At 55.9% G+C, this 27872-nt stretch overlaps 1 protein-coding gene across 3 annotated transcripts in view; it reads left to right on the plus strand.

The window, feature by feature from the left end:
• Positions 1 to 27872, plus strand: part of FMNL2 (formin like 2) — an 86278-nt gene that overhangs the window by 15752 nt on the left and 42654 nt on the right. For all 3 annotated transcript variants that reach the window (XM_026038175.1, XM_026038177.1, XM_026038176.1), the window contains exon 2: positions 22664 to 22747. In XM_026038175.1, the coding sequence (XP_025893960.1) occupies positions 22664 to 22747 (84 nt within the window). The remainder of the gene's footprint in view (positions 1 to 22663; positions 22748 to 27872) is intronic.

Consider the following 27872-nt stretch of genomic DNA (forward strand, 5'->3'; position numbering starts at 1 on the left):
TGTTGCTCACAGCCGATGGGAGGTTGTTGCTCACAGCCGATGGGAGGCTGTTTCGGGTCAGGCCTGCACAGCACCGAGAGCCGGCGGGGAGCAAGGGGCTGCGGAGCCCCCGTGCTCCCAACCTGGGTGTAACGTGCGGAGTGTTTTGGATAGACTTAATAAATGAGTCTATCTGGGCAAGAAAAGGCCCCAAGACGCCCGTGACAGCAAGTTAACAAACAGCCCTGCAGACAATGGCCTTTTTCTGAGCCTCAGACTGCCTGGCTCTGTGGCTCCCGGTCCTCCATGTGAAATGCCAGGCTTCTTTTCTCTGTCTCTTGTTCCTTTTAAACTCCTGTTTTCTGTCCAAAGTCTTCATTTAGCGCTCATGAGACCAGTGCTTTTAGGACGTCTGTGGGATGTTTTTTAGCAGGCGGTGCATACACTGGAGATTAGTCCAGCTGATCAGCTTTCCCGGGGCACAGCGGGAATTCTCTTTGCTGTTATTGTTTAACAAAGAGAAACTAGAAAACCGGGAAGGTTTCACCTTCTTAATCTCTGTTTATGCAGCAGTCTCCCAAGCCCTCGGCTTGGCTGGGCAGCCTGAGGTTGCTGTCCCCATGTACGGGATATATTGCCTGTGAATTCCCTGCAGGACCAGCTCTCAGAAATCGGTCTAGCTAGCAGATTAGAAGAGAATTACACCTGCAATCTTCCGGCCTGAGGGGTCTCAAGACCTATTTAATCATAATTTTTTGTTGTTGCTGCTATCTGAAGCATTCTCTTTGTCATGTGAATCCCTTGCAGATATTGATATTGATTCGCAGACGTCTCGGGGCTGCCGTGGGAGAGCTCGGGGCCGGCCCTGCTGCCCGCTCTGGCTTTGGCCGTGCATGTGGCCCTGCCTTCAGGAGCTCCGGCAGCTTGAAAAACTGCACTGAGTTTGCTGCAATCTTTTCCTAGCAGCTTTTCAGTTTGATTTATAGTCGTTGTAGGTACAAAAAGTAAAAGGACAGACCAAATAATTGAGCATCAAAAAGACTGCAAGTCAGCAGAGCACTAGGAATAGCTGGTGTTAGCTTCTCTTGTAAAATAGAGCAGGGAGTGGAAATGGAGATCTGGCAGGTGGAAATCTAAATAAAGCTTTCTGACATTGCATTGAAAGGTGCATTTCTGTGCAGCGGTGTCAGCTTTGCATGCTCCTTGTTCAGCAAGAGGTAGGTGTGTGGTGAAAGGGACATTCCCACGGCCGGAGCAGAGCGTCCTCCCTTCCCTGGGCTTGGAGCCTCTTTCCTTAGGGATGCTCCAGGCCCGTCGGGACACGGTGCCGTGCAGCGGCTCGGGGTGCCCCTGCTCGAGCCACATGTTGCAGATTATCACCTTCTATGCTCAGTAATGAGAACCCTTCAGTGAAATCTCTCCTGCGGTGATTCACTCCCTAAGATCTAGGTGTTAGGTCTACTGAGCAATTGCTACAAACACCGGTGTCACGCCGGGTCTCCTTCCCCGTCCTCGGGTCGCATTTGCACATGGTGACCCCAAATGCTCTTGTGGCAACGCCGGCCTCTCCTGCGGTGCTCCCGCTCGGCTCCCTCTCCGTGCCAGCCCCGGCGCTTTCAGCCTCATTTACAAGGAGCCTCTGGAGCTTGGCGGCCAAGCTGCCCTCCCGGTGGAGGCTCCAGCCAGGACAGCCACCTGCTCTCTCCTTGCGGCCAGTTTTGTGATTATCAGCCCTGGATGCAGCGAGTCCCTGGTGCGGGGCGAAGCGGCGTCCCGCGCGCCCTGCGGTGTCCGCACGTGCCTGTCCCGAGCCAAGGCGCCCGGGAATTGCAGCGGAATGGGATAGTCCTGCGCCTTGATGCCAGCAGTAAGAACTCTTACTGTAGATGTGCCCCTGAAAATATGTTAGTGAGAGCAATTTAGAGCGTATTTATGTTTTTTCTTTCTGATGACGCTCCACAAGCCAGTGAAATTGGGGTATCTGCTGGTTGTATAGCATCAGTGTGAGCCTGGTTTAGGGATCCTTTAGCTGGGGCTCTGCGCAGCGGCACGTGCGTGCGGCGGGGAGCAGGATTTTGATCAGTTCTGCGCAGTTTGTGACTTGAACACGTAATTCAACCAGTTCGGGTGACCCGTGGGCATGGCCATAGTCCCAGTTCAGTCTCTCTGAGGCTTTTGTAGTCAGCCAGCCCATTCTGTAGGCAGTGGCAGGTCATGGCACGGTGTGAGGCTGTTTTCGTGGCACCATCGTGTGTTCTGTAACTATGCAGCTATATAATAAGATGTTTAGAGGCCCATATTCAGGTGTGTCTGTCTCTGGCCACTGCATAAAGGCAAGGTTTGCTCCTTGTGTATGTGCTGTTCGTGCTTTGCCTTCAGGAGGGATGGGGCTCCATGCCCAGGTTGCTGCTCCCAAGCCCGTGCGGATCCATGGAGCCGAAACTATGCCCAGCTGGAGCGGGAATGGCAGTGTGTTGAGCACGACACCGGGGACTTCCAGCTGCCTCATTCCGCCCTGGACATGCGTGTTTGGGAAGGGATCCCCGGGAAGGTGGATGCAGAAAGGCTGCAATTGGCGCTCTCGCCTTCCCTTCTTCTCTTTGTTCCCAGGGATAATTTATAGACACCGGTACAAAAGCTCCCTGTTGAAGCCTCGTTGAGCTTAATGGAGGGAGCGAGTTTGCTGTGCTTGGAAAAGACATAAAACCCTAGCGAGTCAGTGACGTGGAGGTGCAATCAGAGGGTGATTAGAAAGCTTCCTTTGGAATGGTGCGAGCCATTTGCCAGCTGTGCTTAGTGACAGATCCCAACCCAAAATGTAAGGATCAGGAAAAGAAGAGTCCATCTACAACGTGGCAGTGATCCTGGGGGAATAGCAGTTTTCCAGGGGCGCTGCAAAAGCCAGATTGGGAATGGGGATGTCCCCGTGAGAGCACCCGGCATGGCCAGGTGTTGCGGCTCCTGCTGCCCAGGGCGCTGCGGGACCGTCTGGGAATTCTGGCCGCTGTCGGAGCATCCTCTGCGGAACGCTGGCCTCGCTCTCGCCTGGGGACCTTTAGGAAGTCTGGGCTTTAGAAAATGAATAAATCCCCGTCTTTAAAGCTGAAATGGGGCCGACCTCGCGTGGCTGCTCGGCCGTCGTAACGCGGAGCCCGTCTGGATGGAGCGTCAGGGGCTCGGGGTGAGTGCAGAGCGTCGCGGCCGCCAAGGCTGCAGCCCCTTCAAACCCTACACGGTCTGCAGAACCACGGGCATTGAGCTCAGCATTGCTGTGCTAGCTTATATTTGATCCTCATAAGTAACTATTAGAAATAATAACTCCTGGTGTGGTTATGCACCCAATCACGGCGACAGGAGCGGGAGTCCAGGCTCCTGGGACACCTGGGGAGGCCTTAGGGCACCACTCTGCTTTCCCATAGGATGTCCTCCTCCTGAGGAAGGACCTATAGGCTGCCCAGTGGCCGCGGGAGATGCTGCTCCGGCTCCGAGCGCCAGGAATCCGCTCGGGATCTGCCTCTCCAAAACAAGCAACAAGAGCTGCAGCGGGCCGGGGAACGCAGCGCAGAGGGAAACTGCAAGCCTGCCTTTTCCACGGACAAAACCGCCCTCTTTAATCAAAGAAGAAAAGTCTTTTGTGGCGAGGGCGCTGCGGAGGGAGCGGACAAGGGGCTCTTGTGCCTGGCGGGCCCCCGGTGCCTTCTCAAGGCCTCGCCGGGGGGAAGGCGTCCTGCGCACTCACCTTGGAAAGCACCGTGCAGCAGCCTCGTCTTCTCCCTCCTTTTCCCTCATCTTTTCCTCCTTTTCGTTGCTGAATTACTCAAGACATTTGAGCAGGGGAAAAGGTGGTTTTTCCTGCCTAGCCTCTTCCTCGGCTGCCGTGTGTGCCGGCGCTGCCGGGGCCGCACGAGCGGAGCTTCCCGCTGGCGGGAACGCCGTGCGCCCGGCGCGGCTCTACCGCTGCAGAATTCACCTTTCTTGGAATAAATCTGTTATTTAGCCACTGCGGTGAGAAAAATCCCACTTGCTGCCTGGCTTATCAATCACTTGCTGACTGAATTACCTTGATTGCAGGTTTCATTAAGCTCTTCAGTGCAATCATTATCCGTGTATTTACAACTCACGAAAGACTGGGTTCCTGAAGGAAGGATGTCCTAATGACTATGGAAAGTGTTTGGCATGCCGTACAATAGCTACATGTGCAAATTATTAATTACTCCTTAATTAGCTGCGTGGCCAGGGAAGCTTTGTTACTGTTAAATCTGCAGTTTGTGCTGCTATTTAGAGTTCATGGTGGAAAGCGGTGGCCGAGGTTGCTCCTTGGGGAGGTCTCGCGCCCTTCCCGGCTCGGCGGGAGCTGCTGGGCACCCTAAAACCAGGGAAGTGGATGGGCCATCCCGTGGGCTGCGGGACGCTGCTCGCTGCCGTCCATGCACAGAGTGGGGCCGCACAGGGACCATCCTGCACAGGCTTTCCAAGGGAATCCAGCACGGAGCCTGCGCTCGGGAGTGGGATTTCAGCCGGGCACGCGGTGCCGCCGAGCGCTGCGCCGCAGCGGCCCACGGCAGCGGCCGGCCTGGATTTTCTTGTTGTTGCGGGGATTATGTTAAGTGCTGCTTCAATGAAGAGTTTTCATTTTCTTACGCCCACACGCGTGTTTACTTCCTTGTCGTACCTTGCCCAGTTGAAAGGGCCCTTTCATGAGGAGAAATTCCCCTGCAAACAGCGGCTTGTGTTGTGGGTTCGGAGGGTGCCGGGGAGCGAGGGTTTGTCTGCGGCTCCGGTAAAGCCGGAGGGATCCCTGGCTCCTCGTGCTGCTCCTCGTGCTGGTGGGAGTGAGGAGCGATCCCAGCCCATCCGATGGTGACATGTGCCGGCTGGCGGCAGCTGGAGGAGCGGGATGGGGACCTGGCTCTCCCCTTAGCCCGGGTTGTCACTGGTGCCGGTGACAGAGCTGCCGCGCGCTGCTCCGCCGCGCTCCTCTTCTTCCCACCCTTGCACTTGGATGCTGGCCGTGTACAAACACCGTGCAGTAATCCCCAAACAAACGTCACCCTTCTCCTCGTATCGCTTTGCAGACACGAGTGTGTGGGGACGCTCCTGTCCCGGTGCAGTCATTACGCTTTCCTCTTCCCTTTGGCACTCGGCACCTGGGGAAATAAGATGGTGTCGGTGCCAGGATGAGGGCTCGGGTGCCCTGGACCCCTGTGATGCGCTTGGATCACGTTGTGTTTCCCTCATCACCAGCTTCTTCATCGGCCAGAGTCTTCTGTGCAATAGATCTTGGCAAGGCAGCGAGCGGGGACGGCAGCGCCGGGAGCTGCTCCGTGCGGAAAACCTTCCTAAATGCCGGGCATCATTCTGCCCCTCCACACGCGGGGGTGTTTATTGTTTTTTTTTTGTTTTGTTTTGTTTTCTAATAAATCTCCTGTTTTAGAGATTATCTGGACGGGGGAAGCGCCCCTGGTCTCGGAGGGACGAGGTGGAGCCACGTGCGCAGCCCTTGCTGCTGGCCATGCCCCGCGTGCTGCACGGGCCCTGGGGCAAAGCAGGAACGGCCAGGGCGAGCGGGACCAAGGGTTTCTCTAGGGAGTGACGGGGAGGCCGGGATGGAGGTCGGGCGCCTCCAGGAGCGGCTCCGGGCAGCTGGGGCGGGCCAGGCCTGTTTGAAGTTCCCATCTGGGGAGCACATGCAAGGTGGAATTCTGCACTGCTCGCGGAGCAGCTTCTGTGCCTGCTTTCTGAAAATATGACCCAAAGACCTCCCTTTTGGTCAAAAAGTTTAGAATCTGGACAGTCTGTGTGGAATCTGAGGAAGGAGAGGAGCAGCCCCTGCAAGAAGGCTCGACGGCTGGTTCTTCCCTTGCCTTGATCCGTGCCGATCACCCTGGGCTTGCAGGATGGGCCCCAGTGCTCCTCTTCCCTGAGAGGAATCTGGAAAAATGCCATTCAGGGCTGCAAAGCGGAGCATTTCCAGACAGGAAGCGAATCTGGTTTCTCCCCAGGCTTTGGCGGGGCGGCTGCGGGTCCCTTCCGAAGGCGTCCCTGCCTGGCAGCGGCGAGCGCCCTTCGTCCCGCCGCGCGCTCCGCTCCCCGTGGCGTGTGTCCCACGTGCAATGTCACAGAGCCTGTGAGCCGCTCTGCTTTGCTGCCCCTTGGATGAAGACAGAATCCCCGCGGCTCCGGGCGGCTCTGGACAGCGGTGGCAGCGGCCGCGGAGCCGGGGCGGCGCTCGGAGGGCCCCGCTCGCTCGGGCCCTTGGGCTGGCGCGCGAGCCGCGTTGGTGGCCGCAGGAGGAGCGAGCGGCGCCCAGGGCAGGGAGCAGCCCGTGAAGGCCCCGCTGAAGCTCCTTGCTTTCCCGCTCGCGTGCAGGGGGAACAGCCGGGCTGGGAAGCACGGGGCTGGCCCGGGCATGTGCCGGCCTTGGCAGGCTCCGAGGAGCCGGGAATGCTTCATTACTTCTCTTATTTGTACCTAGTGCTTTATATCTCTTATGTATGTATTTCTGCTGTCTGCATCGTGCTCATCTGCGCAGCGCGGCCGGAGGGGAGCGGCTGCAGCCGCAGTCCCTGTGCATCAGCCGTGGCGTTAGCGGAGCCGCGGGATGCGCGGCCGGGTCCCGCGCTCGCCTCGGCTCCGGGGCTGCTCGGGGGCAGCTCCGTCCCCCAGAGAGGGGTTAAACCCAGCCCCCCTCCCCTGCATTGCTGCCTTGCACTGAGGGCGCTGCGGGGAGGACCCCGCGCTCTGGCTCTGCAGCCGGTGCCGGGGCTGCTTTCTGTTTTTACTGAAAGCCGTTGGATTCTGCGAAACACAGAAGGACGTGGAATAGCCTGGGGACGCTCGGCCAGACGGTTACCTTGAAAACTGCTGAATCTGAAGGACAGACAATAACCTGACTGCGCACGAAAGCTTCCCTTCTGCAGTAGTTCTGGGATGTCGAGTGCAGACCCCCGTGCAGCAGGACTTCCTACCGCGGGAGCCGGTCGGGAGGAAGGATGGGAGGCAGGAAGGATGTGGGCCGCGTTGTCTCTTTATGTTCCAGAAAACAACGTGTCGCCACTTGAAGAAAATGTGTTTTCCTCTCCAGATGCTTGAAGCCGTTCAGGAGAGTATCCCGTGTTGCAGGGTGTGTGTGAAGGGCCGTTCCAGGAAGCTCAGTGTCTAGGAATGATAAATAGGGGGAACTTTGCTGGTATGTGCGGAGCACCGACATCCTTGTGCTGCTTTCCTGCGAGCGCCGGGGGGACGTGGCCGCGTGTGGCGGTCCCTGGGGCCGCGCAGGGATCGTGCTCCGTGCGGGATCCGTGCGGGATGCAGGCTGGAAGCTGCGGGGCCTGGGTCCGCCCGGCTTTGCTGCGGGTCCTCGCGCTCCATGTGGCTGCTCCCGCGCGCGGCCCCTCGCCTTCCATCCCGAGCGGCGTTACAGAGCACATGAAAGGTGCCGCGGAGCAGCCCAGCGCCCTCCCTCTGCCGTCCCAAGGCCCTCGGGGAATCCCGCGCTGCCGGTTGCACGCAGATGTCCGCGCGGCGCGTGCCGGGCAAGCCGGGAATCTGGGATTGCAACCGCGGACGGCAGCATTCCAGCCACAGCAGCCACGCACAGCGCTCGTGCAAGGGCACGGAGGACAGCGGGCAAAAGGAGCGCCTGAAACATCCTCGCTGAGAGCTGCAGTTCTGCCCGGGTTTGCACTAGCATCGGCCTCGCTGCATCCCAGCTCCTAGGGCACCTGCAGCGCCTCGAGGGACCCTCGGCGGCCGCCTCGGGGCGCAGACGCCCCAGCAAGGGCAGAAATCAGGTGCGCTTGGTGCCTGCTTTGCTGTCGCAGGAGGTTTCCTTGCCCGGGGCAGCACGCTGGAACAGAGGCCATGCTTGTCTGGAGCCACAGATTGCAGTAGAATTGCTGCTTTTAAAGGCCCCGGTGACCTGCCTGCTTTGCTCTAGTAAGCACATAACTCGTTTCTCTGTCGTTTTAAGGTCGAGCATCAATTGCTCAGGAGGTAGATGATGATCTAAGCAAATCCTCTGAAAAGGCAAAGGGGCGAAGAACAGAGGAAACTGCAACACGCCAAGTTAAGGGCAAGTGGCTGCAGCCTGGCAGAAGCGGCTCCGGAAGGAAAGCCTTTTCCATGTTTTTCTTTTGCTTTCTTCAGCTCACAGATGCCAGCTTTTTATTTTAAGTGGGTGCGCAGTCAGCAGGAGGGAAGAGCGGAGGGGTAGAAGGGATCTGCACCTCTGGGAGACAGCAAACTCCGGCAGGACAGTGTTCCCCTCCGTATTTAGCTTTAGGGACCAGTGTTTTCAGCAGGCAGACCTGGGCTAGGCAGACTGTGTGAGCGAAGCCCAGCAGATCCAGCTGGCATCACAGGAGGAAAAGCGGGATTCCCTTGAGTACAGGGTTGGGAAACACGCCTGCGGATTCTTGGAAAGATGGAAGCGAGAGGAACGGCAGAGGCAAGACACGAGGGACTCATTTGTCTTCTACCTCGCCCTGCGCAGATCCGTGGTTAGGTTCGGTTTAGTTCACACGTGCAGACATGGAGCATATGTTTCCCGCTGAGGCTGACATTGCATAATTCATGGTTTTTGCTGTCTGGTAGGACAGCCTTTACATGTCACAGCAGCAAGGATGTTCATGATGCAAAGCGAGTCCGTCGGAACCGGGGGACGGAGGTTGAGCTGCGGCTGCAGCCAGGAGGAGGTTCAGGGCAGGGTCCATGGCCGTGCCACCACACTTGTGGCAGGGGCAATTCCAGTGCTTGGCTGCTCCAGAACGCGGGGAGAGGCGTTAAGTCCTTGGAGGGATGTCGGGAAGGCCTGTGGAACATGGGTGGGAAGGGCTGGAAGTGCCTTTGGTGCGGTGTGTCCCTGCCTTTGTGGAGCATTGAGAAGGCCACTCGCTTGCTTGGCCTGTGAAACTGCAGCTTCCCCTTTCACAGAGGGGCTGCTCGCCGGGTTTCACAGTCACAGACTGGTTGAGGTTGGCAGGGACCTCCAGGGATCATCCCGTGCAGCCCCTGCTCCAGCAGGGACACCCAGAGCCCGGGGCACCTGGTCACATCCAGGCGCTTGGGAAGATCCAGAGCAGGAGCCTCCCTGGGCAGCCTGGGCCAGGGCTCGCGCACCCTCACACCAAAGCAGCTCTTCCTCACATGCAGATGGAGCTGCCTTTGGGTCAGCTTGTACCCGTTGCCCCTTGTCCTGTCACCGGCCACCACCGAGAAGAGTTTGGCCTCCTCCTCTCTACATCCTCCCCTCAGGTAGTTAGACACATTGACCAGGTTTGGGCTCCCCAGAGCTGAGCAGAGGGGCAGGATCAGGATCCCCTCCTTGTCCTGCTGCCAACGTCCTCCCGATACAGCCAGGAGCCCACTGGCCTCCTTGGCCACGAGGGCCCTGCTGCCCCACGGGTGACTTGGTGTCCCCAGGCTCCCAGGTCCCTCTCCACGGGGCTGCTCTCCAGCAGCTCATACCCAGACCAGTCCTGCTTTGGGGCTCGGTGCAGCCGGGGGGTTCAGTGCTGCCCGTGGCCTGGGCGCAGCCGCTGAGCCGCATCCCGCCTCCAGGCTCCGGCTGGCAAGAGGATTCTCAAGGTTCGCGGTGATCTGAAGGCAGAGTTAACTCGTGCAGGAGGTAAACGAGGCCAGGAATACCTAAGTATGCAGGATTTCCATAGATAATTTCCATAGATAATAAGGGAAAGGCATTTGCCAGAAGAGCTATTACCGACAGTCACAACACAATGTTGTCTGCTCCTCTAGGAGGTTATTTTGCATCTGATAAGCAAAATAAGAAGTGTTAGATTCATATGGTAAGATCTTAGCCCAATCTAAGCTAGTAGGGATTTCTGCTGTTTCCTGCACATCCCTCCTGGGATTTTTTCTAAAAACTTCCAGGACTGGTTGTTTTTTAAGGTCCCCCTGTTGCAGCTTCCCAGAGAGAATTCCCAGTGATGTCAAAAGGAAGCACACGGGGAATAGGGGTTGGGGGAGCAAGCCCAGGAGATGCTGGTTCCCAGGAGATGCTGGTTCCTTGTGCAAATCCATGCTGATGGTCCAGGGCCACCGCAGAGGCGCGGGCTGGTGCGGGGGCTTTTGCATCGTCTCACCTCATGAGCACTGGGTGAGCTCCTTGGAGGAGCAGGGAGCTGCGGGGAGCTTGGATTCCCTTTTCCTGCTTGATTTGCCTTCCATCTCCACAGTAGTGTCTCCACCATAGATTTGTATTTCTGCCCCGTGAATGATGGATTAGCTGAATAAAATATAGCCCCAAACCTAAAGCTTCTGCCCGGAGCACAAGTGTTTGCCTTCCCCTTAGCCCTGTGCACACGTGGCACTGGTGGCTGGTGCCACTAGCTGGGGCCGGCTCCTGCTTTCTCTCAAAGCGGAGTGATTCCGAAGTAACTCCTTTGTCTCCTCCTACCGCTTCCCCTGCGTTCCCACTGAGTGAGAACTCTGAGCTCAGGAGTGGGTCTGTGTGTGAGAAAAATACTACGGCTTATTAAACTTTGAAGGCAGCAAAATGTGTGTGATAAATGTCTGTGCAAATAGGATAAGGGAGAGGGTTGAGCTGTGGAAAGGAATCATCAGAAAAGGAATAATCATCGGAAAAGGAATGCACCTTTCTGGAGGGCTTCAGGGCACGCGGAGCCCGGTCAGGTCCTGCATCGCTCCGATCCCGGCGCGTTTCGCAACCGGAGGCCGCGGAGTTCGGAGAGCGCTGCCAGCTTGAATGAGCGCCGAAACACGCCCCGCCAAGTCTGCTGGGTTGTTCTTGGGAAACGCACAGAAAATTGTTTGTACAATAACATATTTTGGCGGGTTTGGCTGACTCCAGCCTTTCCTGCCTCCTCCTTTGTTTTCCGGATGCATCAGCAGATGTCCATGAAAGTGCTAAATCTGCACCCTGCCTGACCTTTGCTATTGAGGAAGGTAAATCACTCCTGGCAGGAGCCTTCCCAGAATATCTTCGGAAAGACACCGCTGCTATTGTAAACAAATCTAATTAAAGACAATCGTAAGAGTCCCTCGTGCTAATGGTCTAATTAGCAACCTACAGCAGCGCAGTGCCTGGCTGGGCCTGCGCTTCGGGGCTGTCTCAGGAGATGAATAATTTGCTCAAGAGTTAAATTTAAGATTTTTGTTCCTTCTCCTGAGACGTTTTTGGGGCAGAGACTAAATCAGAGATTTGACCAGCAAGCTGAGAAAGAAATAATATTTGAAATGTGAGCCAGAGCAGGGAGGCTTCAAGTCTGCAACGTGTTGCACACGTAGTTGTGCTGGACCTTCGGGGCCATCCTAGTCTGGGCTGCAGCCCCTCGGGGGCAAGAGGAACTTCACCTGGAAGGAAGATAAGGAGAGAGCAGTATCAAAACGCAGAACCTGGGAAGGCTGGATGTTGGATTTCTGCGGTGCAAGGCGGGTATTTCACGTGTGAGCAGGAGGAGCTGCAGCGCAGCGAGGCTTTGCCTGTAGGCACCAGGAGCAGGTTTGTCCCCAGCACTGGCACAGAACATCCCGGGCAAGGGGAGGCCTCCCCTTGGCTTAATGGACCCTTCTGGCACGGGCTGTTTGCAGGGTCAGCTCCTGGCCATCCGAAAGGTAATGCAATTATTTAATTAATTACACACAAAAATGGAAACACTATCTAAATAGTGGCGCATGCATAGGAGCAAAGCAAACATCGGCAGGCGTATCAGGCTTTATACTTCGGCTTAAAACAACTCAGACAGAAAGCTAATACCAACGCCCATTTCAACAGCTGCCGCGTGCCAGGAAATCAATAGGAGACACTTCCAAAGAAAAGCTGCCTTCTGCCTAAGAATTGAGTAATAATGCCATGACTTCACACACGGCCCTTGGAAAAGCTGTGTGTCCTGGGGCAGAGCTGCCCGTGGCCAGGGCTCGCAGGGCGGTGCAGGCTCCAGTGACGGGCAGCGGTTCCCAAAACGGAGCACTCCAGGTTTCCTGCTCTTCTTTTCATGGATGCACCGTGTGTGCAGCCTGCTTGTCAATACTGCCACGGCCAGCGTGGACATCCCTGAGCTCAGGGATCTGCTCCGCGTTTCCCTTGCCCGGTTCCCGGCTGGCCTTCTGTGTGCGCATTCCCTCCCAGGCTGCTTCTCCAGGAGGAGGGAGCCGAGGGAAGTGCTTCCCAGACGGAGCGGGGCATCTGCTCAGCCTTGGCTCCGCATCCCTGTTATGGAGTGACCTAGACAGAGCGGAGATAAAATCAAGATCCTGCTTTTTTTTTTTAATTAGTGAGACTGGCCAAGTTTATTAAGATAAATATAAATGTGATTCACACAACTGGCCAAAGAAGATTGTTCCCTGGGTCCTGAGAAAACCTGCCGGTGCTGTTGTGAGGGGCGCGATAGGGCAGCTGAGCACGGCGTGCTCGTTGCTGCAGGGTGCCAGCGCCGTGCCACGGCGTGTGCACACGCGTGCACACACGTGTGCACATGCAGGCATGCGCGCACACGTGCACACATGTGCACGCTCACAAATGAGCTCGGTGGGTCTGAGGAACAATTAATGCAGTTAATGAAGACGGTTGCGAGCTGGACACTGTAAGAAGGGCCCCGGGGACGGGCCCTGCCCGGGAAGGCGGTGGCGTCTCCCGTTCCGCGCCGCCCTTGGCCGCGCTCGCGCGGGATGAGCTCTGTCTCCTGGCGGCCTGCGAGCGACGGGCGTTTGTTCTTTCCCCTTTCTTCAGCAGTTGAGCCGTGTTCAATTTTGGGTGGTTCTGTTTTTCTTCTGACAAATATTTTTGGAAGAAGATGCCTGTTCCTCGGGGTGGCCGGAGCGCCGGATTGCACAAGCTGATGAGTGTTGGCGAGGGCAAGGCCGGTAGGAGCCGAGCAGCGGCCCGCACCGCGGCCCCGCGCTGCCGGCTCACACAGCCCCCGGCTCGGCCCAAGGGTCGGCCCCGCGTTGTCTTATCGGGACCGGCCTGGAGGCTCCTCGCCTGCCATCAGCAGGAAGAATTCCCTCTTACCTGCAACTCAGAGGCTTGCTAACTATTTATTACTGAAATACTGAGGTGGGTCTTTGGGTCCCGTTGTAGACACAGGCACGGAGGGATCATCGCGGCGCATCCGCGGAGCGGCCGCAGCCCGGGGACACCGGCAAGGCGCTCCAACGTGTGTAGCATCTGTATGTGTGGGAAGGTGATTTAGTGATGTTTTCTGTCCTGCACGAAAAGCTGACACCTTCCTGCGGACCCTGGGCTGACTCGTCCCTGTCAGCGCTCACGGGGCCGCCGATGCTCCGGCGGGGCTGCGGATGTGCTGGGAATGCCGGGAGCACCTGGGCTGCTCCCAGATAATGCATCCGGCACGAGGCAGATGCTTGAGGTGTGGGACTGCCCTGCTCCCGCTCACTGCTCCCGCGTTGCTCCCGGCTTCCCAGTGCGGCCGAGCGCTGCCACGGCCACCCCGCAGTGCTGCAGGTGTCTTTTATCAGGGAAAAGGGAAGTGTGGAAGCGTTGGAAGTGTGGAAGCGTTGCGCTAAGAAGCATAAGGAAGCACTTGTGCTGAATGCTGGGTTTGTTTGAGTTATTTTGCTGCCTTAAAGAGAAAGGCAGCACATGGTCTGGAATGCGTTATAATCCCAAGAACAAAGCCAGAAGAGATCTACAAAATGGAAACGGAATTCACTGGATTCAGCGCAGGGGGAAGGCAGCGCCTGCCCTCGGGTGCCAGGGCTGCCTCTGTGCTCCGTGCCCGGCTGTCCCGGCACGAGGTGTGGGCACACGTGTACCCTGTCTGTGCACAGTGTTTCACAGAGGCGAAACCCCGTCCCTCCTCTGCGGGCAGTGGCCTCAAGGGCCGTGTCCAACCCCGGTTGCTTCCTGCTTGCGAGAAGAGCCTGCTGCCTTCTGCCCTGCTGCGGGAGGGCGCCTGCTGCTCCTGCTCTGCCGCCCTTCCGCAGAGGAGCCTCGGAAGGCGCCGAGCAGCTCCTTAATCAGGAGCAAGTCCTTAATCAGGAGCGAAGCCCCCTCTCGGGTCCTTAAGCGGGAGCGGATCCTTAATCAGGAGCGAAGCCCCCTCTCGGGTCCTTAATCAGGAGTGAGTCCTTAATCAGGAGTGAAGCCCTGTCTCCACACCCCCTTTTCTGGCAGGGGCAGGTCTGGCCACTCTTCTTCTTCCCGGGAAGATCCCTCATTAGCTGATTCCTTTGGTGCCAGGTGCCCGTGAATTTGTGTCCGTCACGTTTTGCCGTTGGGGCTGCGTGCTGTCGTGCTGCTTCAGAGGCTGAGCTGGTTGTGGGGCGGGTGCCGGTGCTGCTGGTTTGCAGGCTCGCTGCGTTGCACCGGCCGCGCTCGCGGAGGCAATGCGGCGCAGGAGGCAGGGCAGCAGGCACGGCAGGACTGCATGGGTTTTGTGTGCCACGTTTGGGACGAACGGCCCGTGGGACTGCAGGATCCTGACTCAAACGTTTCTTTAGTTATTATGTTTAAATAAGATACTTTAGTCTGCTAAATTCGTGAGTCATTTCCACATGCTTGCCAATGGAAGATAACCCCTGGATTTGATGGTTCACCTCATCTTCCCCAGTACCTGAGTGACTCTAGGTCCAAAGTTTGGGGATGAAATAGAGGAATTCTGGAAGGGTTTGTAAGGCAAAAGGCTTTCCCAAGGGCCCCAAATCCCGCTGCTGCCTGTTCCTTTTACACGTGCCACCCAGGCATCTGTTTTTGCGTGTTTCTTCCAAGATCACATGTGTGGTGCAGCCCATCAATACGAGAAATCGGCACGGAGGTGCGGGCAGCTCAGTGTGTGATGCAAAGCAACAGCTTCCATGCCCAGGCCCTCTTCCAAACCGGCACCTAGCTGGCATCTTCCTGCAGAGCTGGAGATGTCTGTTCCGCCAAACAGATGCCCTTTTATTGGGGTATATTGTCCAAATCAGGTCCACCGTCTGGCTCTAACATAAGCATTAGTGCTCACCTTGAAGCGTGAGCTCGAGGCGTAAATCCCTGTCCATCAAATCCCAGTTCCATGGCCATAGGAAGGGGGATGTTCGGAGGGGCGTCCCGGCTCGGGTGCCCTGCAGTGCCTGGCAGTGCCAGCCGGGGCCGGTGCCCCGGGTTCCTGCCGCCGCTCACATGTGCAGGTCGCTCCTGGTTGCATTTCCCGGCGAACTGTTGCTTTAAGGAAGAAAAAAAACTCCTTAAAATAGATGTAACGAGATCCCTTGAATTTCCATAATCAATCCCAGATGTGCTTCCATGAAGAATTCAGTTTTTCCTGCTCGGTCACGGGTGCCCTTTTCCACTCGACGCGAGACACTGAGGAAAGCCAGGGAAGGCGCGGTGGGATTTAACCACGCACCGCCCTTGCGCTGCTGCCCCACAGCAGGGCATGGCCGGGGCATTAAAACAGGCGCCACCCCGGGTGCCACCCCGATGTGTGCGCCGTGCGGGATCGCGGATGAAGGTGCCTCCGGGTGCACGGAGCCGCGCAGCGTGCACTGGAACACGTCTGGTGTCCGGAGAGAGAGTCTCCTGCTGCGTGCCCGCCTCCACTCCTTCTTTCTTGCAGTATTTTTGAGCACAAACCTGCCCGGTTCCTGGTTTCTGTGCCCGCTCTGGGGGCCAGGAGGCTGCTCCAGGCCAGGTCCTCCTCCACAATCAACCTGCCCGCGCGGGCGGGACGGGTGTCAGCGGGGACGGGGAGCCGGCGGCGCTGCCTTTGCTGCGCCGGGGTGCAGGATGTGCCCGGGGACCACGGGGCTGCTGCACGGTGGCACGTGGGCATCGTGGCATTCCCGGGAATGCCGTGGGAATGCCCAGGGGGAGTGCCCTGGAGAAGCACCCCTATGGGGCTCGGTGCACAGACGCTGCCCACACGGCGTCCAGCCCCGATCAGACACAGAATACTTCAAGTGTTTGCACGCTGCATGTGAGGAATTGAGCCTGGCTTTCTATGTCAGGGTGTCCCTGGGTGCCGCGGATGGGAATTTTCCAGAAGTTCTTTATTTTTCTTCTCACTGAGGCTAAAAATAGTCTCCGCAATTGCCCGTCATTCCCCAGCATACACATTTTGAGCGTGTAACTTCAATACTCCCGTCTCCTCATTAAAAAAACGTATTCACTTCATGTCTGAGTGTAGCATTAGGTAACGCGTGTCAGAGATGACTCAGGAGCTGACTGGGGAGGTTTATGAAGCTGAATTAAACCCAGGGCCCCTTTCTCGGCTGTGGCAAGCTGCAGTCCATGCAGTGTGGGTTGCTGCGGAGGCCCCGCCGGTGGTTAGGGATTTATTTGGAAAATGTAACCTAGCAGGGCTTTTATAGGAAAGCTCCAATGTTTATTGGTCTGACATCTATCTTTAGGCCCGGGCTTTGGAGGGCCGCAGTAGAAGCGGGTAAAGAATAACAAAATTACAGAGCTGCTAAGTTGGCTTGTGCTTCCCTACGTGGGACTTTCTTTAAGAGGGAGTTTTATTCCCTGGCTGCAAGCTCGAGAAAGTTTCCATGTTCCCATGTCGCTTCCAGGGCTGCCTCCTGGGCCAAATCTTTGTTTGCAGATTGCCGGCGGGAAGAGGAATGGGATGTCCTGGGAGGAGGGCAGGGGCTGCAGGGGCAGGAGCGGGCGGCAGCCACAGCCCTGGCACTGCTGGCGCCCGGAGGGCAGTGCGAGGCTGGCGCTGGGGCCACGGGGCACGGGCAGGGGAAGAGGGGAGGCTGATGCCTTCCTTAGGTCCTTGGCTTAAGTGAGGAGCCGCTGCCTCTCCTGTGCCTTGGGCCACAATCCGGGCTCGCTTTCTGCGCTGCAGGAGCTGTTAGTTAAGGTGCCCATGTTTCGAGGTAGGATGTGGGCTCTTGCACCATGTAGACATCCAGATTTCACGTATTTTCATGTGTTTTAACATGTTTTCACATGCTTTCACGTGTTTCATGTGTCCCGGCAGCAGGATTGGGGCTGCAGACCGCGATATCTAGCACTCGAGCGCTGCCGTGTGTGTCCGTGTTGTGTCCCACCGACTCCCACAGTCAACCCGTGCAGACAAAATGCCAGGTTGGGAGAGCAGCGCACAGGACAGAGCCGTGCCGCAAGCGAAGGGTTTCTCGCCGTGCCCGCAAGGTCCCATCTGTGACTTGCTTTGACAAGTCACCCCCACATTCCTCTCCTCTCGGTTGCAGCCGGCAGTGGTTAGACCTCTAAATATTCCCAACCTAAACCAGAGTTTACAGCTTCTCTGTAAAAACTCACTGCGGGTGCAAGCTGGGCACGCGGGAGCCTGTCCTTGTTTATGTCTCTTTACATATAACCCCCGCTGGAATAAACTGCTTTCGGTGCGCGCCAAGTGCGTGAGAGCAGAGAAGGGAGTGAATAGTCCATGGAATAATCCACGGTTTCTTGAGAGCGGAAAAGGGAGAGGAATAATCGGCGATTTCTAGAGGTGTTTGTGCTGCCTGGCTGGGTGTCGAGCTGCTGCATCCCCTCTGCTCACCAAGACCGGCCCGAGCTCGGGCCATCCCGAGGGCTGTGCCGTGTCCTGTGAGCACCGCACCTAAGCGGGGTTTATTTTACATTCCGACTAATGATTAAGAGCGAGCGACGGCTGCGGTGTGTAATGAATATCAATGTGTCGCTTATGCAGTAGGTGTTTGCATTTCATTAAGTGCTTTCGCAACGGGAGACTGGCTCAAAGGCGGATCTCTGCTCCGAGTCATTGTCAAAAAGGTGTTTTAGCAACTTGTCTGCAGACTCCATCTCTGACGCGTGTAGTGCAATGACGGGTGCACGGGTAGCGCAATGATGTGTGACTTTTCTGTGGATGATTTGTTGGTAGGAACAATCTGCATGCACACCAGTTTGTTCCAAGCTTAAGAAATGTGCAGTAAGGCAGGTGCTGTGTTCCCCCTGCATCCATGCATGGGCCAGCATGGTTCTCTGAGAACTTGCAGTATGATTCTTATTTGCATTAATTTTGTGCCAAATTTTGTGACTAAAATTCCTGTATGGTTGAGTTTCATGACTAATTTCCCAGTAGAGCAGCGCACCTAGCTCGCCTCGTGCCCTTTGGGGCAGGGATGTGACAGTTTGCTGCATCCTTCCTGCTCTTTGCTCCTTTGCAATGCAGTGTGAGAAGACAGGGAAGGGCAGAGTGTGACCCGGTTTGGACTCGGCAGGACTCGGCACACGAGCGTCAGCTCCTGTGAGAGCCACGTGCAGGGCTGGGCAGCCCCGCGATGGAAACTCAGGGTGTAGAGGCTGCTCCGGTGCTTGAGCACACTCACAGGGAGAGCTTTTCCTGTGCTCGTGTGGAATCGGGGCCCGTCGGGCTTGTGGGGCTGTCAGGCGTGTGCGTGGGTCTTGTTGCTGTTTGGATTTTGTCCTCTGCTCCGAGCGCGCCCGGAGCAAGGGGAGCTTCCCGGGAGCCGCGGCCGCCCGCGCCCTGGATCAAGACCGGTTGCAAAAAGGAGAAGGGGGAAGGTGGGTTGGAACAATAAATACGTTTAATTGTAGCCTCGCCTGGGTTTTGCATGAAGTCAACAGGCTTTGCAGTTGCTGCGCTTGCCTCCAGCCTTTCTAAATAAACACACCGAAGCGGGGCTGAAAAGCTAAGTAGTGCGGAAAATTGCAGAAAGTTAAATTTTAATATCCTGCAAGAATTTCGAGGCTTATTGTAGTGGCCAGGTGCTGGGATTAACTTTTAATGCCGTGCCGAAGTGTGCCGGGTGTTTGGGCAGGCGGCTCTGGGAGCTGCTGTGGACTTTTCCTCTCCTCTCCATGAGCAGCAGTGGCCGAAGGGAAGAGCCAGGCGCGGGTGAGAGGGAGCCGGCTCCGTGTTTATCTCCTCGGATTTGGCCCCAGGCACAAGGAGCGGGTTGGCTCCGAGCTCCATGCGGGGCTGCCGCCGTGCGGCACTGCAAATCGGGGTCTTTCCCCTCCGATGCGACCCAGGGAATGCCAAGGAACATTCCCGAATGCGGGAAGCTCTGCGTGGCTTCCAGCAAAGAGTGACAGGGTGGCTACATCGATGAATATCCATGAGCAGATCTGAGGCGCTTGTTGTGCTGCTTTCCATTCCCTTTTTATTATTTTTGGAATTTGGTCGCTCTCTGATACAAGTTTCTGGGGAGACGCAGGCACCTTGCCATGCCAAAAAATAAACCTGGATCCACTAAAGAGTCTGTATTTTGTTCTCAGGCTTTCGCTAGCCAGGAAAGAGGCCTGTTACTTTTCAGTTTTACAAAGTTGGGAGGTATGGACTTGACTTATGAACTAATTTCGCATTTACTTTGTTAGAACTCTCTAGATATTAATAACGACTTAAAATAATCAAGCCTGCGCCTTAAAAATATCCCAACTGTAACGCAGAGGAAAAATAAGAATTTTGCACGTTGTTGTGGAAACACCAGGGAGGAAAATGGGGATGTGGAGGTAACGCTCATGGATTTGACTGCTAGGAAGGCCCCTCACCAAGGCGGTGAAGTGATGGGCTGGGAATGAGCCCGGAGCAGGGAATGACTGGGGAGGACGGGGGTCCTCGGGGTCTGCGGTGGCTGGAGGGGTGAACGGGACCCCCATGTCTGTGTGCGAACCTGCCTAGTTCACAGGGGCCAGGAATATTTGTTTTAAATGCATCAAAGCCCCGGTCTTTCTCTGCAGAATTAGCATGAAGCCAAAAGCTGCAGAGGTTCCTTCCTGTCTCCAGGGCTAATCCTGCAAATCGGGAATGAGCCGGGCGGAGAGAACTCCTGTCTGGGAGTCAGGTCTCGGGAATATAGGCATCAGCTGCGGCAGCACGAGGATGCTGTAGTTAATTTTAGTTAATAAACGCCACCCTTTCCAGTGGAGGGGATACCCAGGGTCTCCCGTCCTCCTCGGTCTGGGCTTCCAAGCGGTCCAGGCTGCCGTGCCTGCTCCCCAGGACCCCCCTTTCTGCAAGGTCTGTGTGCTGCTGATATCTCCGTAAGAGGCACTGGACGCTTTTCCTGCGATGCATTTTCCTGCTGTCTCCCAAAGGAATTACTGCTCCCGTATCCAGGCTCGGGGGTGCAATTCCCCTCGGGACAGGCCGCAGCAATGCCTGGGGATGTGGGCATCCCCTCTGCACCAGGGAAGGAACCAGATTCCAGGAACTGCAGCGCAGGACGGCAGCTCTCGCTCCAGTGGGTGAATCCCGGTGGATCCCGCCAGCTTCGTGCTCCGCGCCTGGGAATGTCACCACTAGTGACACCGCCGGAGCAGCGAGCAGGGGCAGCACCACGGGGCCTTCTCTCTTCCCGGGAATCTGCCCCGCTCCTTTCCACAAAACACGGGTCTGCAGCTTGCCCGGCCCTGCTTCCAGGGCATCCTGCAGGAACCGGTGCTGCTCCTTGCGCTGGCCTCAGCGAGACAGCCTGGCACGAACGACCCCGGTGCAAACGCCGCGGTGCTGGCAAGCCGGGGAAGGCGCCCGTGCGTTTAGGTCACCTCGGGCGCACGGCAGTTAAAAATGTCTAATAATGTGTTGTCATCGTGCATCTGTGTAGCAGGCGCGCTCTTTGGGAAATGGCAGCGATTTTTAGATGTGCTTCAGGATTTAGCACTTTGCTGAAACTTTATAAATTGTTTTGTATTTCTGCCTATCTGAGGCAGGATGGCCACGAGTGCCAGGGGTGTTTGAGGAAAGTAGCGTGCATGTAATGAGGGTTCTCTCTTCTTTTTAAACCAAATATTAAATAGTTAAATAGTTCTTCAGCTGTTCTAATCGGTTCTAATCAATCAGTTCTAATGCTGGTGTTAAGGACGGGGAACCAGCGCTGGACACCTCTCTGGTGACAAGTGGGTGGCCTTGTGCAGCCGGAGGCGGAGGAAAAAGGGCAGCAGCTCCAGGCCCAAAACGGACATGGAGACAATGCCGGTCTTGTCAGAATTTTGTCCTTTAAAAATTGGGTCTGAGAAAATGATTTTCTATGGAGATTTGAGGTGTAAAAGGTGGGAAAGAAGCCCAGCGTTCACAGGGAGCAATCCCGGAGCTGGAGGATGCACAGGAGATGCCACCTCTCCTGGGAAGGGCAGGCAGGGAATTGCTCCGAGCGCCACGGAGAGACGGCTGGAGCAAGGAGTGCGAAATCAGCGGGGAGAGCAGGACGGAATCACCTGGGAAAGCAGGATGGAATCACCCGGGAAAGCAGGATGGAATCACCCGGGAAGGCAGGGCGAGGTGTGCGTGCCGGGCGGGCACGGCGCGCATCCCAAGCCTCGCTGTGCAGCGCGCTTCCCGAGGCCTCTGGCGCGCGTCTCGGAGCCGCTGTGCTCCCTGCCAATTGGGATGTAGCTCAGCATGGTTTCATAGGTTAAAAAATGTATATTTCCTTGATGCACTTTTAGTTTTATTTTTAACTCTTAAGCATTTTACAAGTCTGCTAGTATTTCCCCCAGTTTTCCATCTGCTACTGTGATTAATATAAATTGTATCTTTATAATGGCGATCCAGAGCAGAAGAAATGGAAACCTTACCTATATTATTTGGCACACAGCAGTAGACATGAATAACTTTGGAATTTGCGGGGAAAAGAGAAGTTATGTGTTTTTGGAGCCAAAATATGCCTGGAAACCGGCCCTAGCAGACGGCGCTCTGTGGTGAGGGCTCTCGCTGCGCTTTGAAACCAGGTTTGAAACCAGGGAAGGTCCCTCGGGAAGGGGCGGCCGCGGGAGCCGGGGCCGCTCGTGCTCCTCTCCTGCACTGGTACCTTGCAGCGTGTTTGTGTCCTCGGAGATAAGGAGCGGTGCCTGGAAAAGCCCCGGGAAAAATACCCCAGAGTACACTCGAGCGGTATGCGGAGTGACGAGCTGATAAGGGGGACGGGAGCGGCTGCAGGAGCGATCGAGGGCAGATACGATCGCGGCCTGTAAATGCAGTCGGCATGACGGCACGGCCCCGCTGCAAGAAGGGCATCTGGTATCTGATGGGGAGTGAGCGTCCAGGCGATCCCAGCAGGAGCGGGGGGAGCGGGGATGCTCGGGGGGCGCCTGCGGGATGTGGCCGATGCCTTTCCCAAGGGGGAAGGAGGGCTGGGTAGGGACGGATGCAGGACGCTCGCCGCCGCACGGGATGGGCATTGGAGGAGACCCCACGGGATGGACACTGGAGGAGATCCCAAGGGATGGGCATGGTCCCGCTGCTGCCTTTCCCTCGAGCTCCGCTCTGCACTGCAGCCCGTCAGCCTCGGCTCCAGGCGGCTGCTCCCGGGCACGGCATCGCGGCGGGCACCGCTCCCGGCTGCGGCAGCGCGCGGTCCCCATAGGCTTGTGTGGGCTGGCATTCTGAAACTGGAGCGTGTGGGGCTGTTTATATAAAATAAAATGGCATTTCAAGATCTTGTTTTAAGAAAGCTAGGCTTCTGAGACGGCCCATGTGCAGGTGAATTCTGCGGTGCAGAATGGCAGGCCCCGTCCTTCCCCCTGAGGAGAAGCAGTGTCACTTCTTCCTCCTCCTCCTCTTCCTCCTCCGTGCAGCTCCGTGCTGGTTGATGCCAGGCTCAGCCTTGCCCACTGCCGCTCTGTGATTCACTGGGTCTTGCAGGGCCAGGGATGGTGTTTGAGGGAATTTTTCAGAATTGCCCTATCAGTAGAATAAACATACTCAATAAAACAGCTCGCCCGCCCGCAGCCTGTCGCCTGGGCTGGCTCGTGCCCCGAGCTGGAGCCCGCTGCGCTCCCTCACGTTTGCTCTCCCTCTCTCCGCAGAACGCCATGAACCTGCCGCCCGACAAGGCCCGGCTGCTGCGGCAGTACGACAACGAGAAGAAGTGGGAGCTCATCTGCGACCAGGTAAGGGCGGCCGGGCCCTCCTGCAGCACGGCCAGCGCTGCGCTGGCTTCAGGCACCCGCTTCCGTGGCCTCCTGCTCCCGTATCGGGAGCACCTCGCGGAGGCCCGTAGCTCCGCCGCCCGTTTCCACCATAAGGTGATATTTCCTTCCCATGGGATTTCATTCTCGCCCTTCATTTTCCCCCAGTGATGAACACTGCTTATTTTTTGTGGCATAGTGCACCTGGGCAGAGTGACCAAGTGTTCCGAGCTTGGTCTGTCCTGATCGGATTTGGCTTTCCCAACATCACCAGCTGTTATCCCCCCTGGCATTAGCTGTCCCCTTCAGTGCAGCATGAATAGTCGTGTAGCCCAAACTGCCTCCTCATCTCCAGAGGCTGGAGGAGAACCTTATGCAGCACCACAGGCTGAGACGTGTTCTGTGTACAAGCTGTGCCGGGGAGCAGAGGCCTTGCAGAGCTCATAGCAGCACACTGCCTCTGCCGTGGCAAACGCACAGAAGCGACGGCGTTCGGAGGAGGCAAAGTGTGCACAAGTGTGTTTGGGAGCCAACCCCAAAATCGAGTTTAGCAAAAACTTCCAAAGTCATTGCTGAGGAAAATAACTGATCCGGGACTGGAAGGGAAGGATGTTCCTTTGGAATGTAAACACAGAGGGACCGGGATGGGAGTTTGGCAGAAGGTGCAGTCATGCTATGAGGTCAGGAACATCATAATAAATAGGTTTGTGGGACTTTTCCTGTTTATCCATTACAGGAGTTGAGCCTGTGATGAAATCCAATTGCCTTAAAGTAAACTTGAACACAGAATTACCTACTTCTTTCCAGGAATTTCCTGTGCACAGGTCTTAAAGCACTGCACTATTTAAGGTTTCAGAAGCGATCCTGAGCGAAGCGCGTAAGGTGCTGCGAGTGGTTTGCTTCTGGGGGCTGTTGGTGGAGCGCACGCACGCGCGGACGCGCGCAGGGCACGGGCACGTGGGCAAGGAGACCTGCAGCCTGCAGGAGCCACCTCTCTGCAGAGCTGCTGCGCGTGCGGGGCGAGGACGAGTCCCAGCGCTGCGAGAGTGGGGACGCGGCGGCGCCGCGCTGCAGGATCCAGCCCGGCGGGGATGCCGGCACCGGGGAGCTGTTTGGGGACACGTTTGGGGACCAAGAGCCAAGGTGTCCATTACCCACCCCAAGCTCCCGCCCCGCGGCGCCGTCCAGCCCCTCGATTAGAGCAGCCCGGAGCAGGTGTGCGGAGGAGCGCCGTAACGCGGCATATGGCCTGTGAAATATTTATATCTGTCCACATCATTGTGGCACGCGGCTAAAAATATTCCCAGGAATAAATTTTGTGCAGAAGGGATATTTTAATGAGGAAGCAGAATTTGAACGGCAGCTTTGTGTTGGAATCACCCATTACACCATTTTTCATCAGTTTGTTTTTGCTTGTTGAAGGACAGAGGATGTAAATGAATGAAATAGCTGGAAGACATTAACTCTTTCTCTGCATAGTCCTGGGCTCAGTTGCAGCTTGTGTCTGAAAAAGAAAAGGGTCCAAGTAAAGACATTGCTCTTAAATGGTATTTTCAGAATTACTTGTGACAAAGTCCCTGCTCATTTGTCTGAACTAATTTGAGAATTTGTTGCTGGGGCAATAGCCTGTGGGTGCTAGGGGCAGTAATTAGGGCGTCAGAGGGTTTGTCCACAAAAGGAACTCCTGATTTATAGACCTAGGGTTGACAAAAGTCAGGAGCTACTGATCTCATGCTTAATGTAATAATAATAATTTTGTATCTTGCTTGGGTGGGATTATGCACGTTCTGCCTGGGGGATTGCTGGCCTGGGTTGGAGGACTCCCCGGTGAGGGCTGTAACCTTCTTGAGCCTTCTCAGCCTTGCTGCTGCCCCTGTCAAAGCTGTTCCCGACCTCTGGTTTAGCGAGCAAGGAGCAAACCTATGGCAGGCAGGAGGAGCCAGAGCAGCCCTGCTGCTGCTGACGGTGATGATGAAGTTGATGATGGTGATGATGATGATGTAGGTCCCAGGGCGCCATGTGGCCCTCATCCCTGCCCACCTTGGAGGACGTGCGGTGAGCAGCTTAGGGGCCAGCTCTGCCCCTGCCCAGCCAGCGGCTTCGGAGTTGATTGGAGGAAAGGGCCCCGAGGAGCCTTCTTGGAGACTCCCTTTGGAGAAACGCTCGTCCCACGGGAGATGGGAGCGAGGACGGGGCCGCGTGGCAGCTCAGCCGGCAGGTGAGCGCTGGGAATGAGCCACGCCGTGGAGGTGGCAGTGACATCTCCAATGGCAGCGCTGCCCACAGGACAAGGTCCCCTTTGAGGCAGGTCCCTGCCTCCCGGGGGGTTGTGTGTGGTGGGCCGGGGGCTTCCCTGAAGGGGACAGAGAGGTGGAGGACAGGGGTGGGACCCTCTTGGGAAGTTCTTCCATGCCCTCTAATGGCAAAGGGTGGCAGGGACACAGACAGACCCTCTGCTTGGGACGGGTGAGGATGTGGGGGGGTGGTAACAAGCTCGGAGAAGGGGAGGGTTGCCGGGAAGTCGTGAGATTTACACCCAAACGCCGTGGGCCTTGTGTCCGCGCTATGGGTCATGCCGAGCACGCGCGGCGCTCAGGCAGGGTGTTTGCCGGGACTTCGGTGGGCGGAATTCCCTGAGGGAAGGGGGCTTGGGCTTGCTGTGCTTGCTTGGCGCAAGAGCGAGTCCGAGCACAGAAATCTGCAGGTTTGAGATTATGCTGTCGAAAAAAAAGAGCATTCAAAATAGCCTAGGGAAGGATAACGTCTGCAGCCCAGAGGGACCCTACAGAGCTGTGTTCATGAATGCTTGAAAGTAGGAAAGAACCTTTTCTTCTTCAAAATTAACCTAATCTACTCGCTAGGTGGCTGGCAAGGAGGAAGCTCATCTCCAGCCTGAGCTTTTCCCATTTCGGGCTTGCAGTGTTGGTGCCCATGTGAGTCACGCACAGCGCGCGGATCAGGGAGATTCCATCAGGATTTGTTACCTTTGTCATGTCCTAACAAGGCCGCTCGGGGCCCGCGGGAAGAGGAGCTGATTGATAGTGAGCGAGTTGTGAGGATGGTGCCACGCGGACGCGCCTGCCGCTCAGCGAAACTGGGGGAGCCGAGTGGGAATGTTGAGGTGCGCGGGGCGAAAATGCCCAGCCTCCCGGGGGAAGTGGAATTAAAGCCCGTGCCGTGTACACTTACCTTTGGAAAGCAGGTTTTGCCTGGTGAACAATTATGAATCGGGAGAAGTGAAGAGGAGGAAAAACCAGGAAAAAGCAGTGATGTTTAGCCTGTTATTTACAGTGGCAAGGGAAAGCAAGCTGCATGGAAATAGGGCTCCGTGGTGGCCTTGGCAATGGCAACAGCATCCACGGGCCTCCTCCTGGAAAAGGGAAAGTGCAAAGGGGTTCCTTTGCACTGATTTCCCCCTTGGTGGGCAGCTGAGACCCAGCAAGTGGGTGGGCACATGGGCGATGCTTGGAGATGCAAAGCCAGAATATCATAATGTGGACAAAACTGCCCAAAGTAATACTGCTCAGCTTCATGGGCACTTATTTGCACTTATCCTTACAGTCACAGGCAGTGGTTTCCCTTTTGGGAATGAACTACCTGCAGAGATTATTGTGCAATACATAACTACAGCCAGCTTCTGAGAAAGCAAATGAGAACATGTAATACCTGCGTCGTAGACTGCTGAATTTGCTGACTGCCGTTGAGCGTTTCGTTTGGAAGCTCACAGATACGAAAACTGGCAGCTAGGAAAAGCTCATGTCATTCTAACTGATGATGCCTGATTATGAAGTAAGAGAAATATTTCCCAAAGAATAAAGTAACTCCTCTAGAGGATTAGACTAAACACAGCGGAGCTGCGGCAGCATTAGAGAACTCCCAAGAAGAGGACTAAATATTAAAGCTAACGTGGGATTTTGTCACGCGCCAGGCTCGGCGCTGTCGGAATTGCTGATCCCTCAGTCGGGCTGTACAGCTGGCCCTCGCTTTCCTTGCAAAGCTGGCTGGTTTTGTGCCCAGCTACTTTGTAAATGGCAATATTTGGACATGGTTACGCAATTGCACAGTGCAAACACTTGCACCTTAAGTTGTTTGCGGGGAAAGAGGTCGGTGTTCAAATGTTGTAATATCCCCAGAGCGCAAAGCAAGCCCTTGTGGTGGAGCAAAGTGGTTGTGGTCTCTCAGGCTCGCATACCTCCAGCAAACGCTTTCCTGGCCTGCAACGATTCTCATTTACAGCAAAAGCCAAGTTTTCATTTGTTTTTTGTGCCCCTGGCAGTGTGAAGAGCTTCTAAAACGAGTTAATGCATGTGAAGTATGTTTTTTTTTCTGTCCACTGTAAGGTTGAGTCTGCAGCTCCTAGGGGAATGTAAGTCTGAGCAGGACTCTGCACCAGCAACATTCTGTACGGAGGGTAGATTTTGTGTTCTGGGGGACTACAGGGCAGATTTTTAGTTCTTTTTTTTTTGTCTTTCCTCTCATGATGAATTAAATTTTTTACCAAGAGCAGCGAGATAGTAACAGGAACAATATTTGGTGTGTAGATGGTACCTTCTGGTAACTGGGCAGTAATCTACTATTCATTATGGAACAACTTTGAGATAATGTAGTCAAAATTGCATCCTGACCTAAGAAACGGAGGTTTCAAATGTCAGCTATAAAACACAAAGCGGTAACGTCAGGAGATAATTGCTATGAGATCTTTCCCTGAGGGAAGGGGCAGAATAGCTTCAAATTCCTCCAAGATGCAAATAGTAACAGGACTTTTGCTAATGCTCTTAACAGGTCCGGACACAGCATATTCCTCTTAGAATAATGGGTGTTTTGCAGCAGTTTTATAGAAGACATTTCAGACTGGCTATGCGACTGGTTCAGGAGCAAGCAGAAGCCAAGCAGTGCCCAAATGCAGACCCCCCAGACTGTGTTTATCACTCACTCCCCTTGCTAGATCCCGAGCGTGGCTGATCCTGAGCCCGGGATTAGAGATTTGCTCAGTGCCCCTCTGGAAGCCACAGTTTCCCGGTGACTTTGGATTAGTCATTGGAAAACCTTCAGGGAGGCCTGAGTCTCCAGCTGAGATGAGAATTCCTTTGCACTAGGCCAGGTCAGT

Source organism: Nothoprocta perdicaria, unplaced genomic scaffold, assembly GCF_003342845.1.
Source record: "Nothoprocta perdicaria isolate Ctin4 unplaced genomic scaffold, notPer1 scaffold_203, whole genome shotgun sequence".
Classification (NCBI taxonomy): Eukaryota; Metazoa; Chordata; class Aves; order Tinamiformes; family Tinamidae; genus Nothoprocta; species Nothoprocta perdicaria.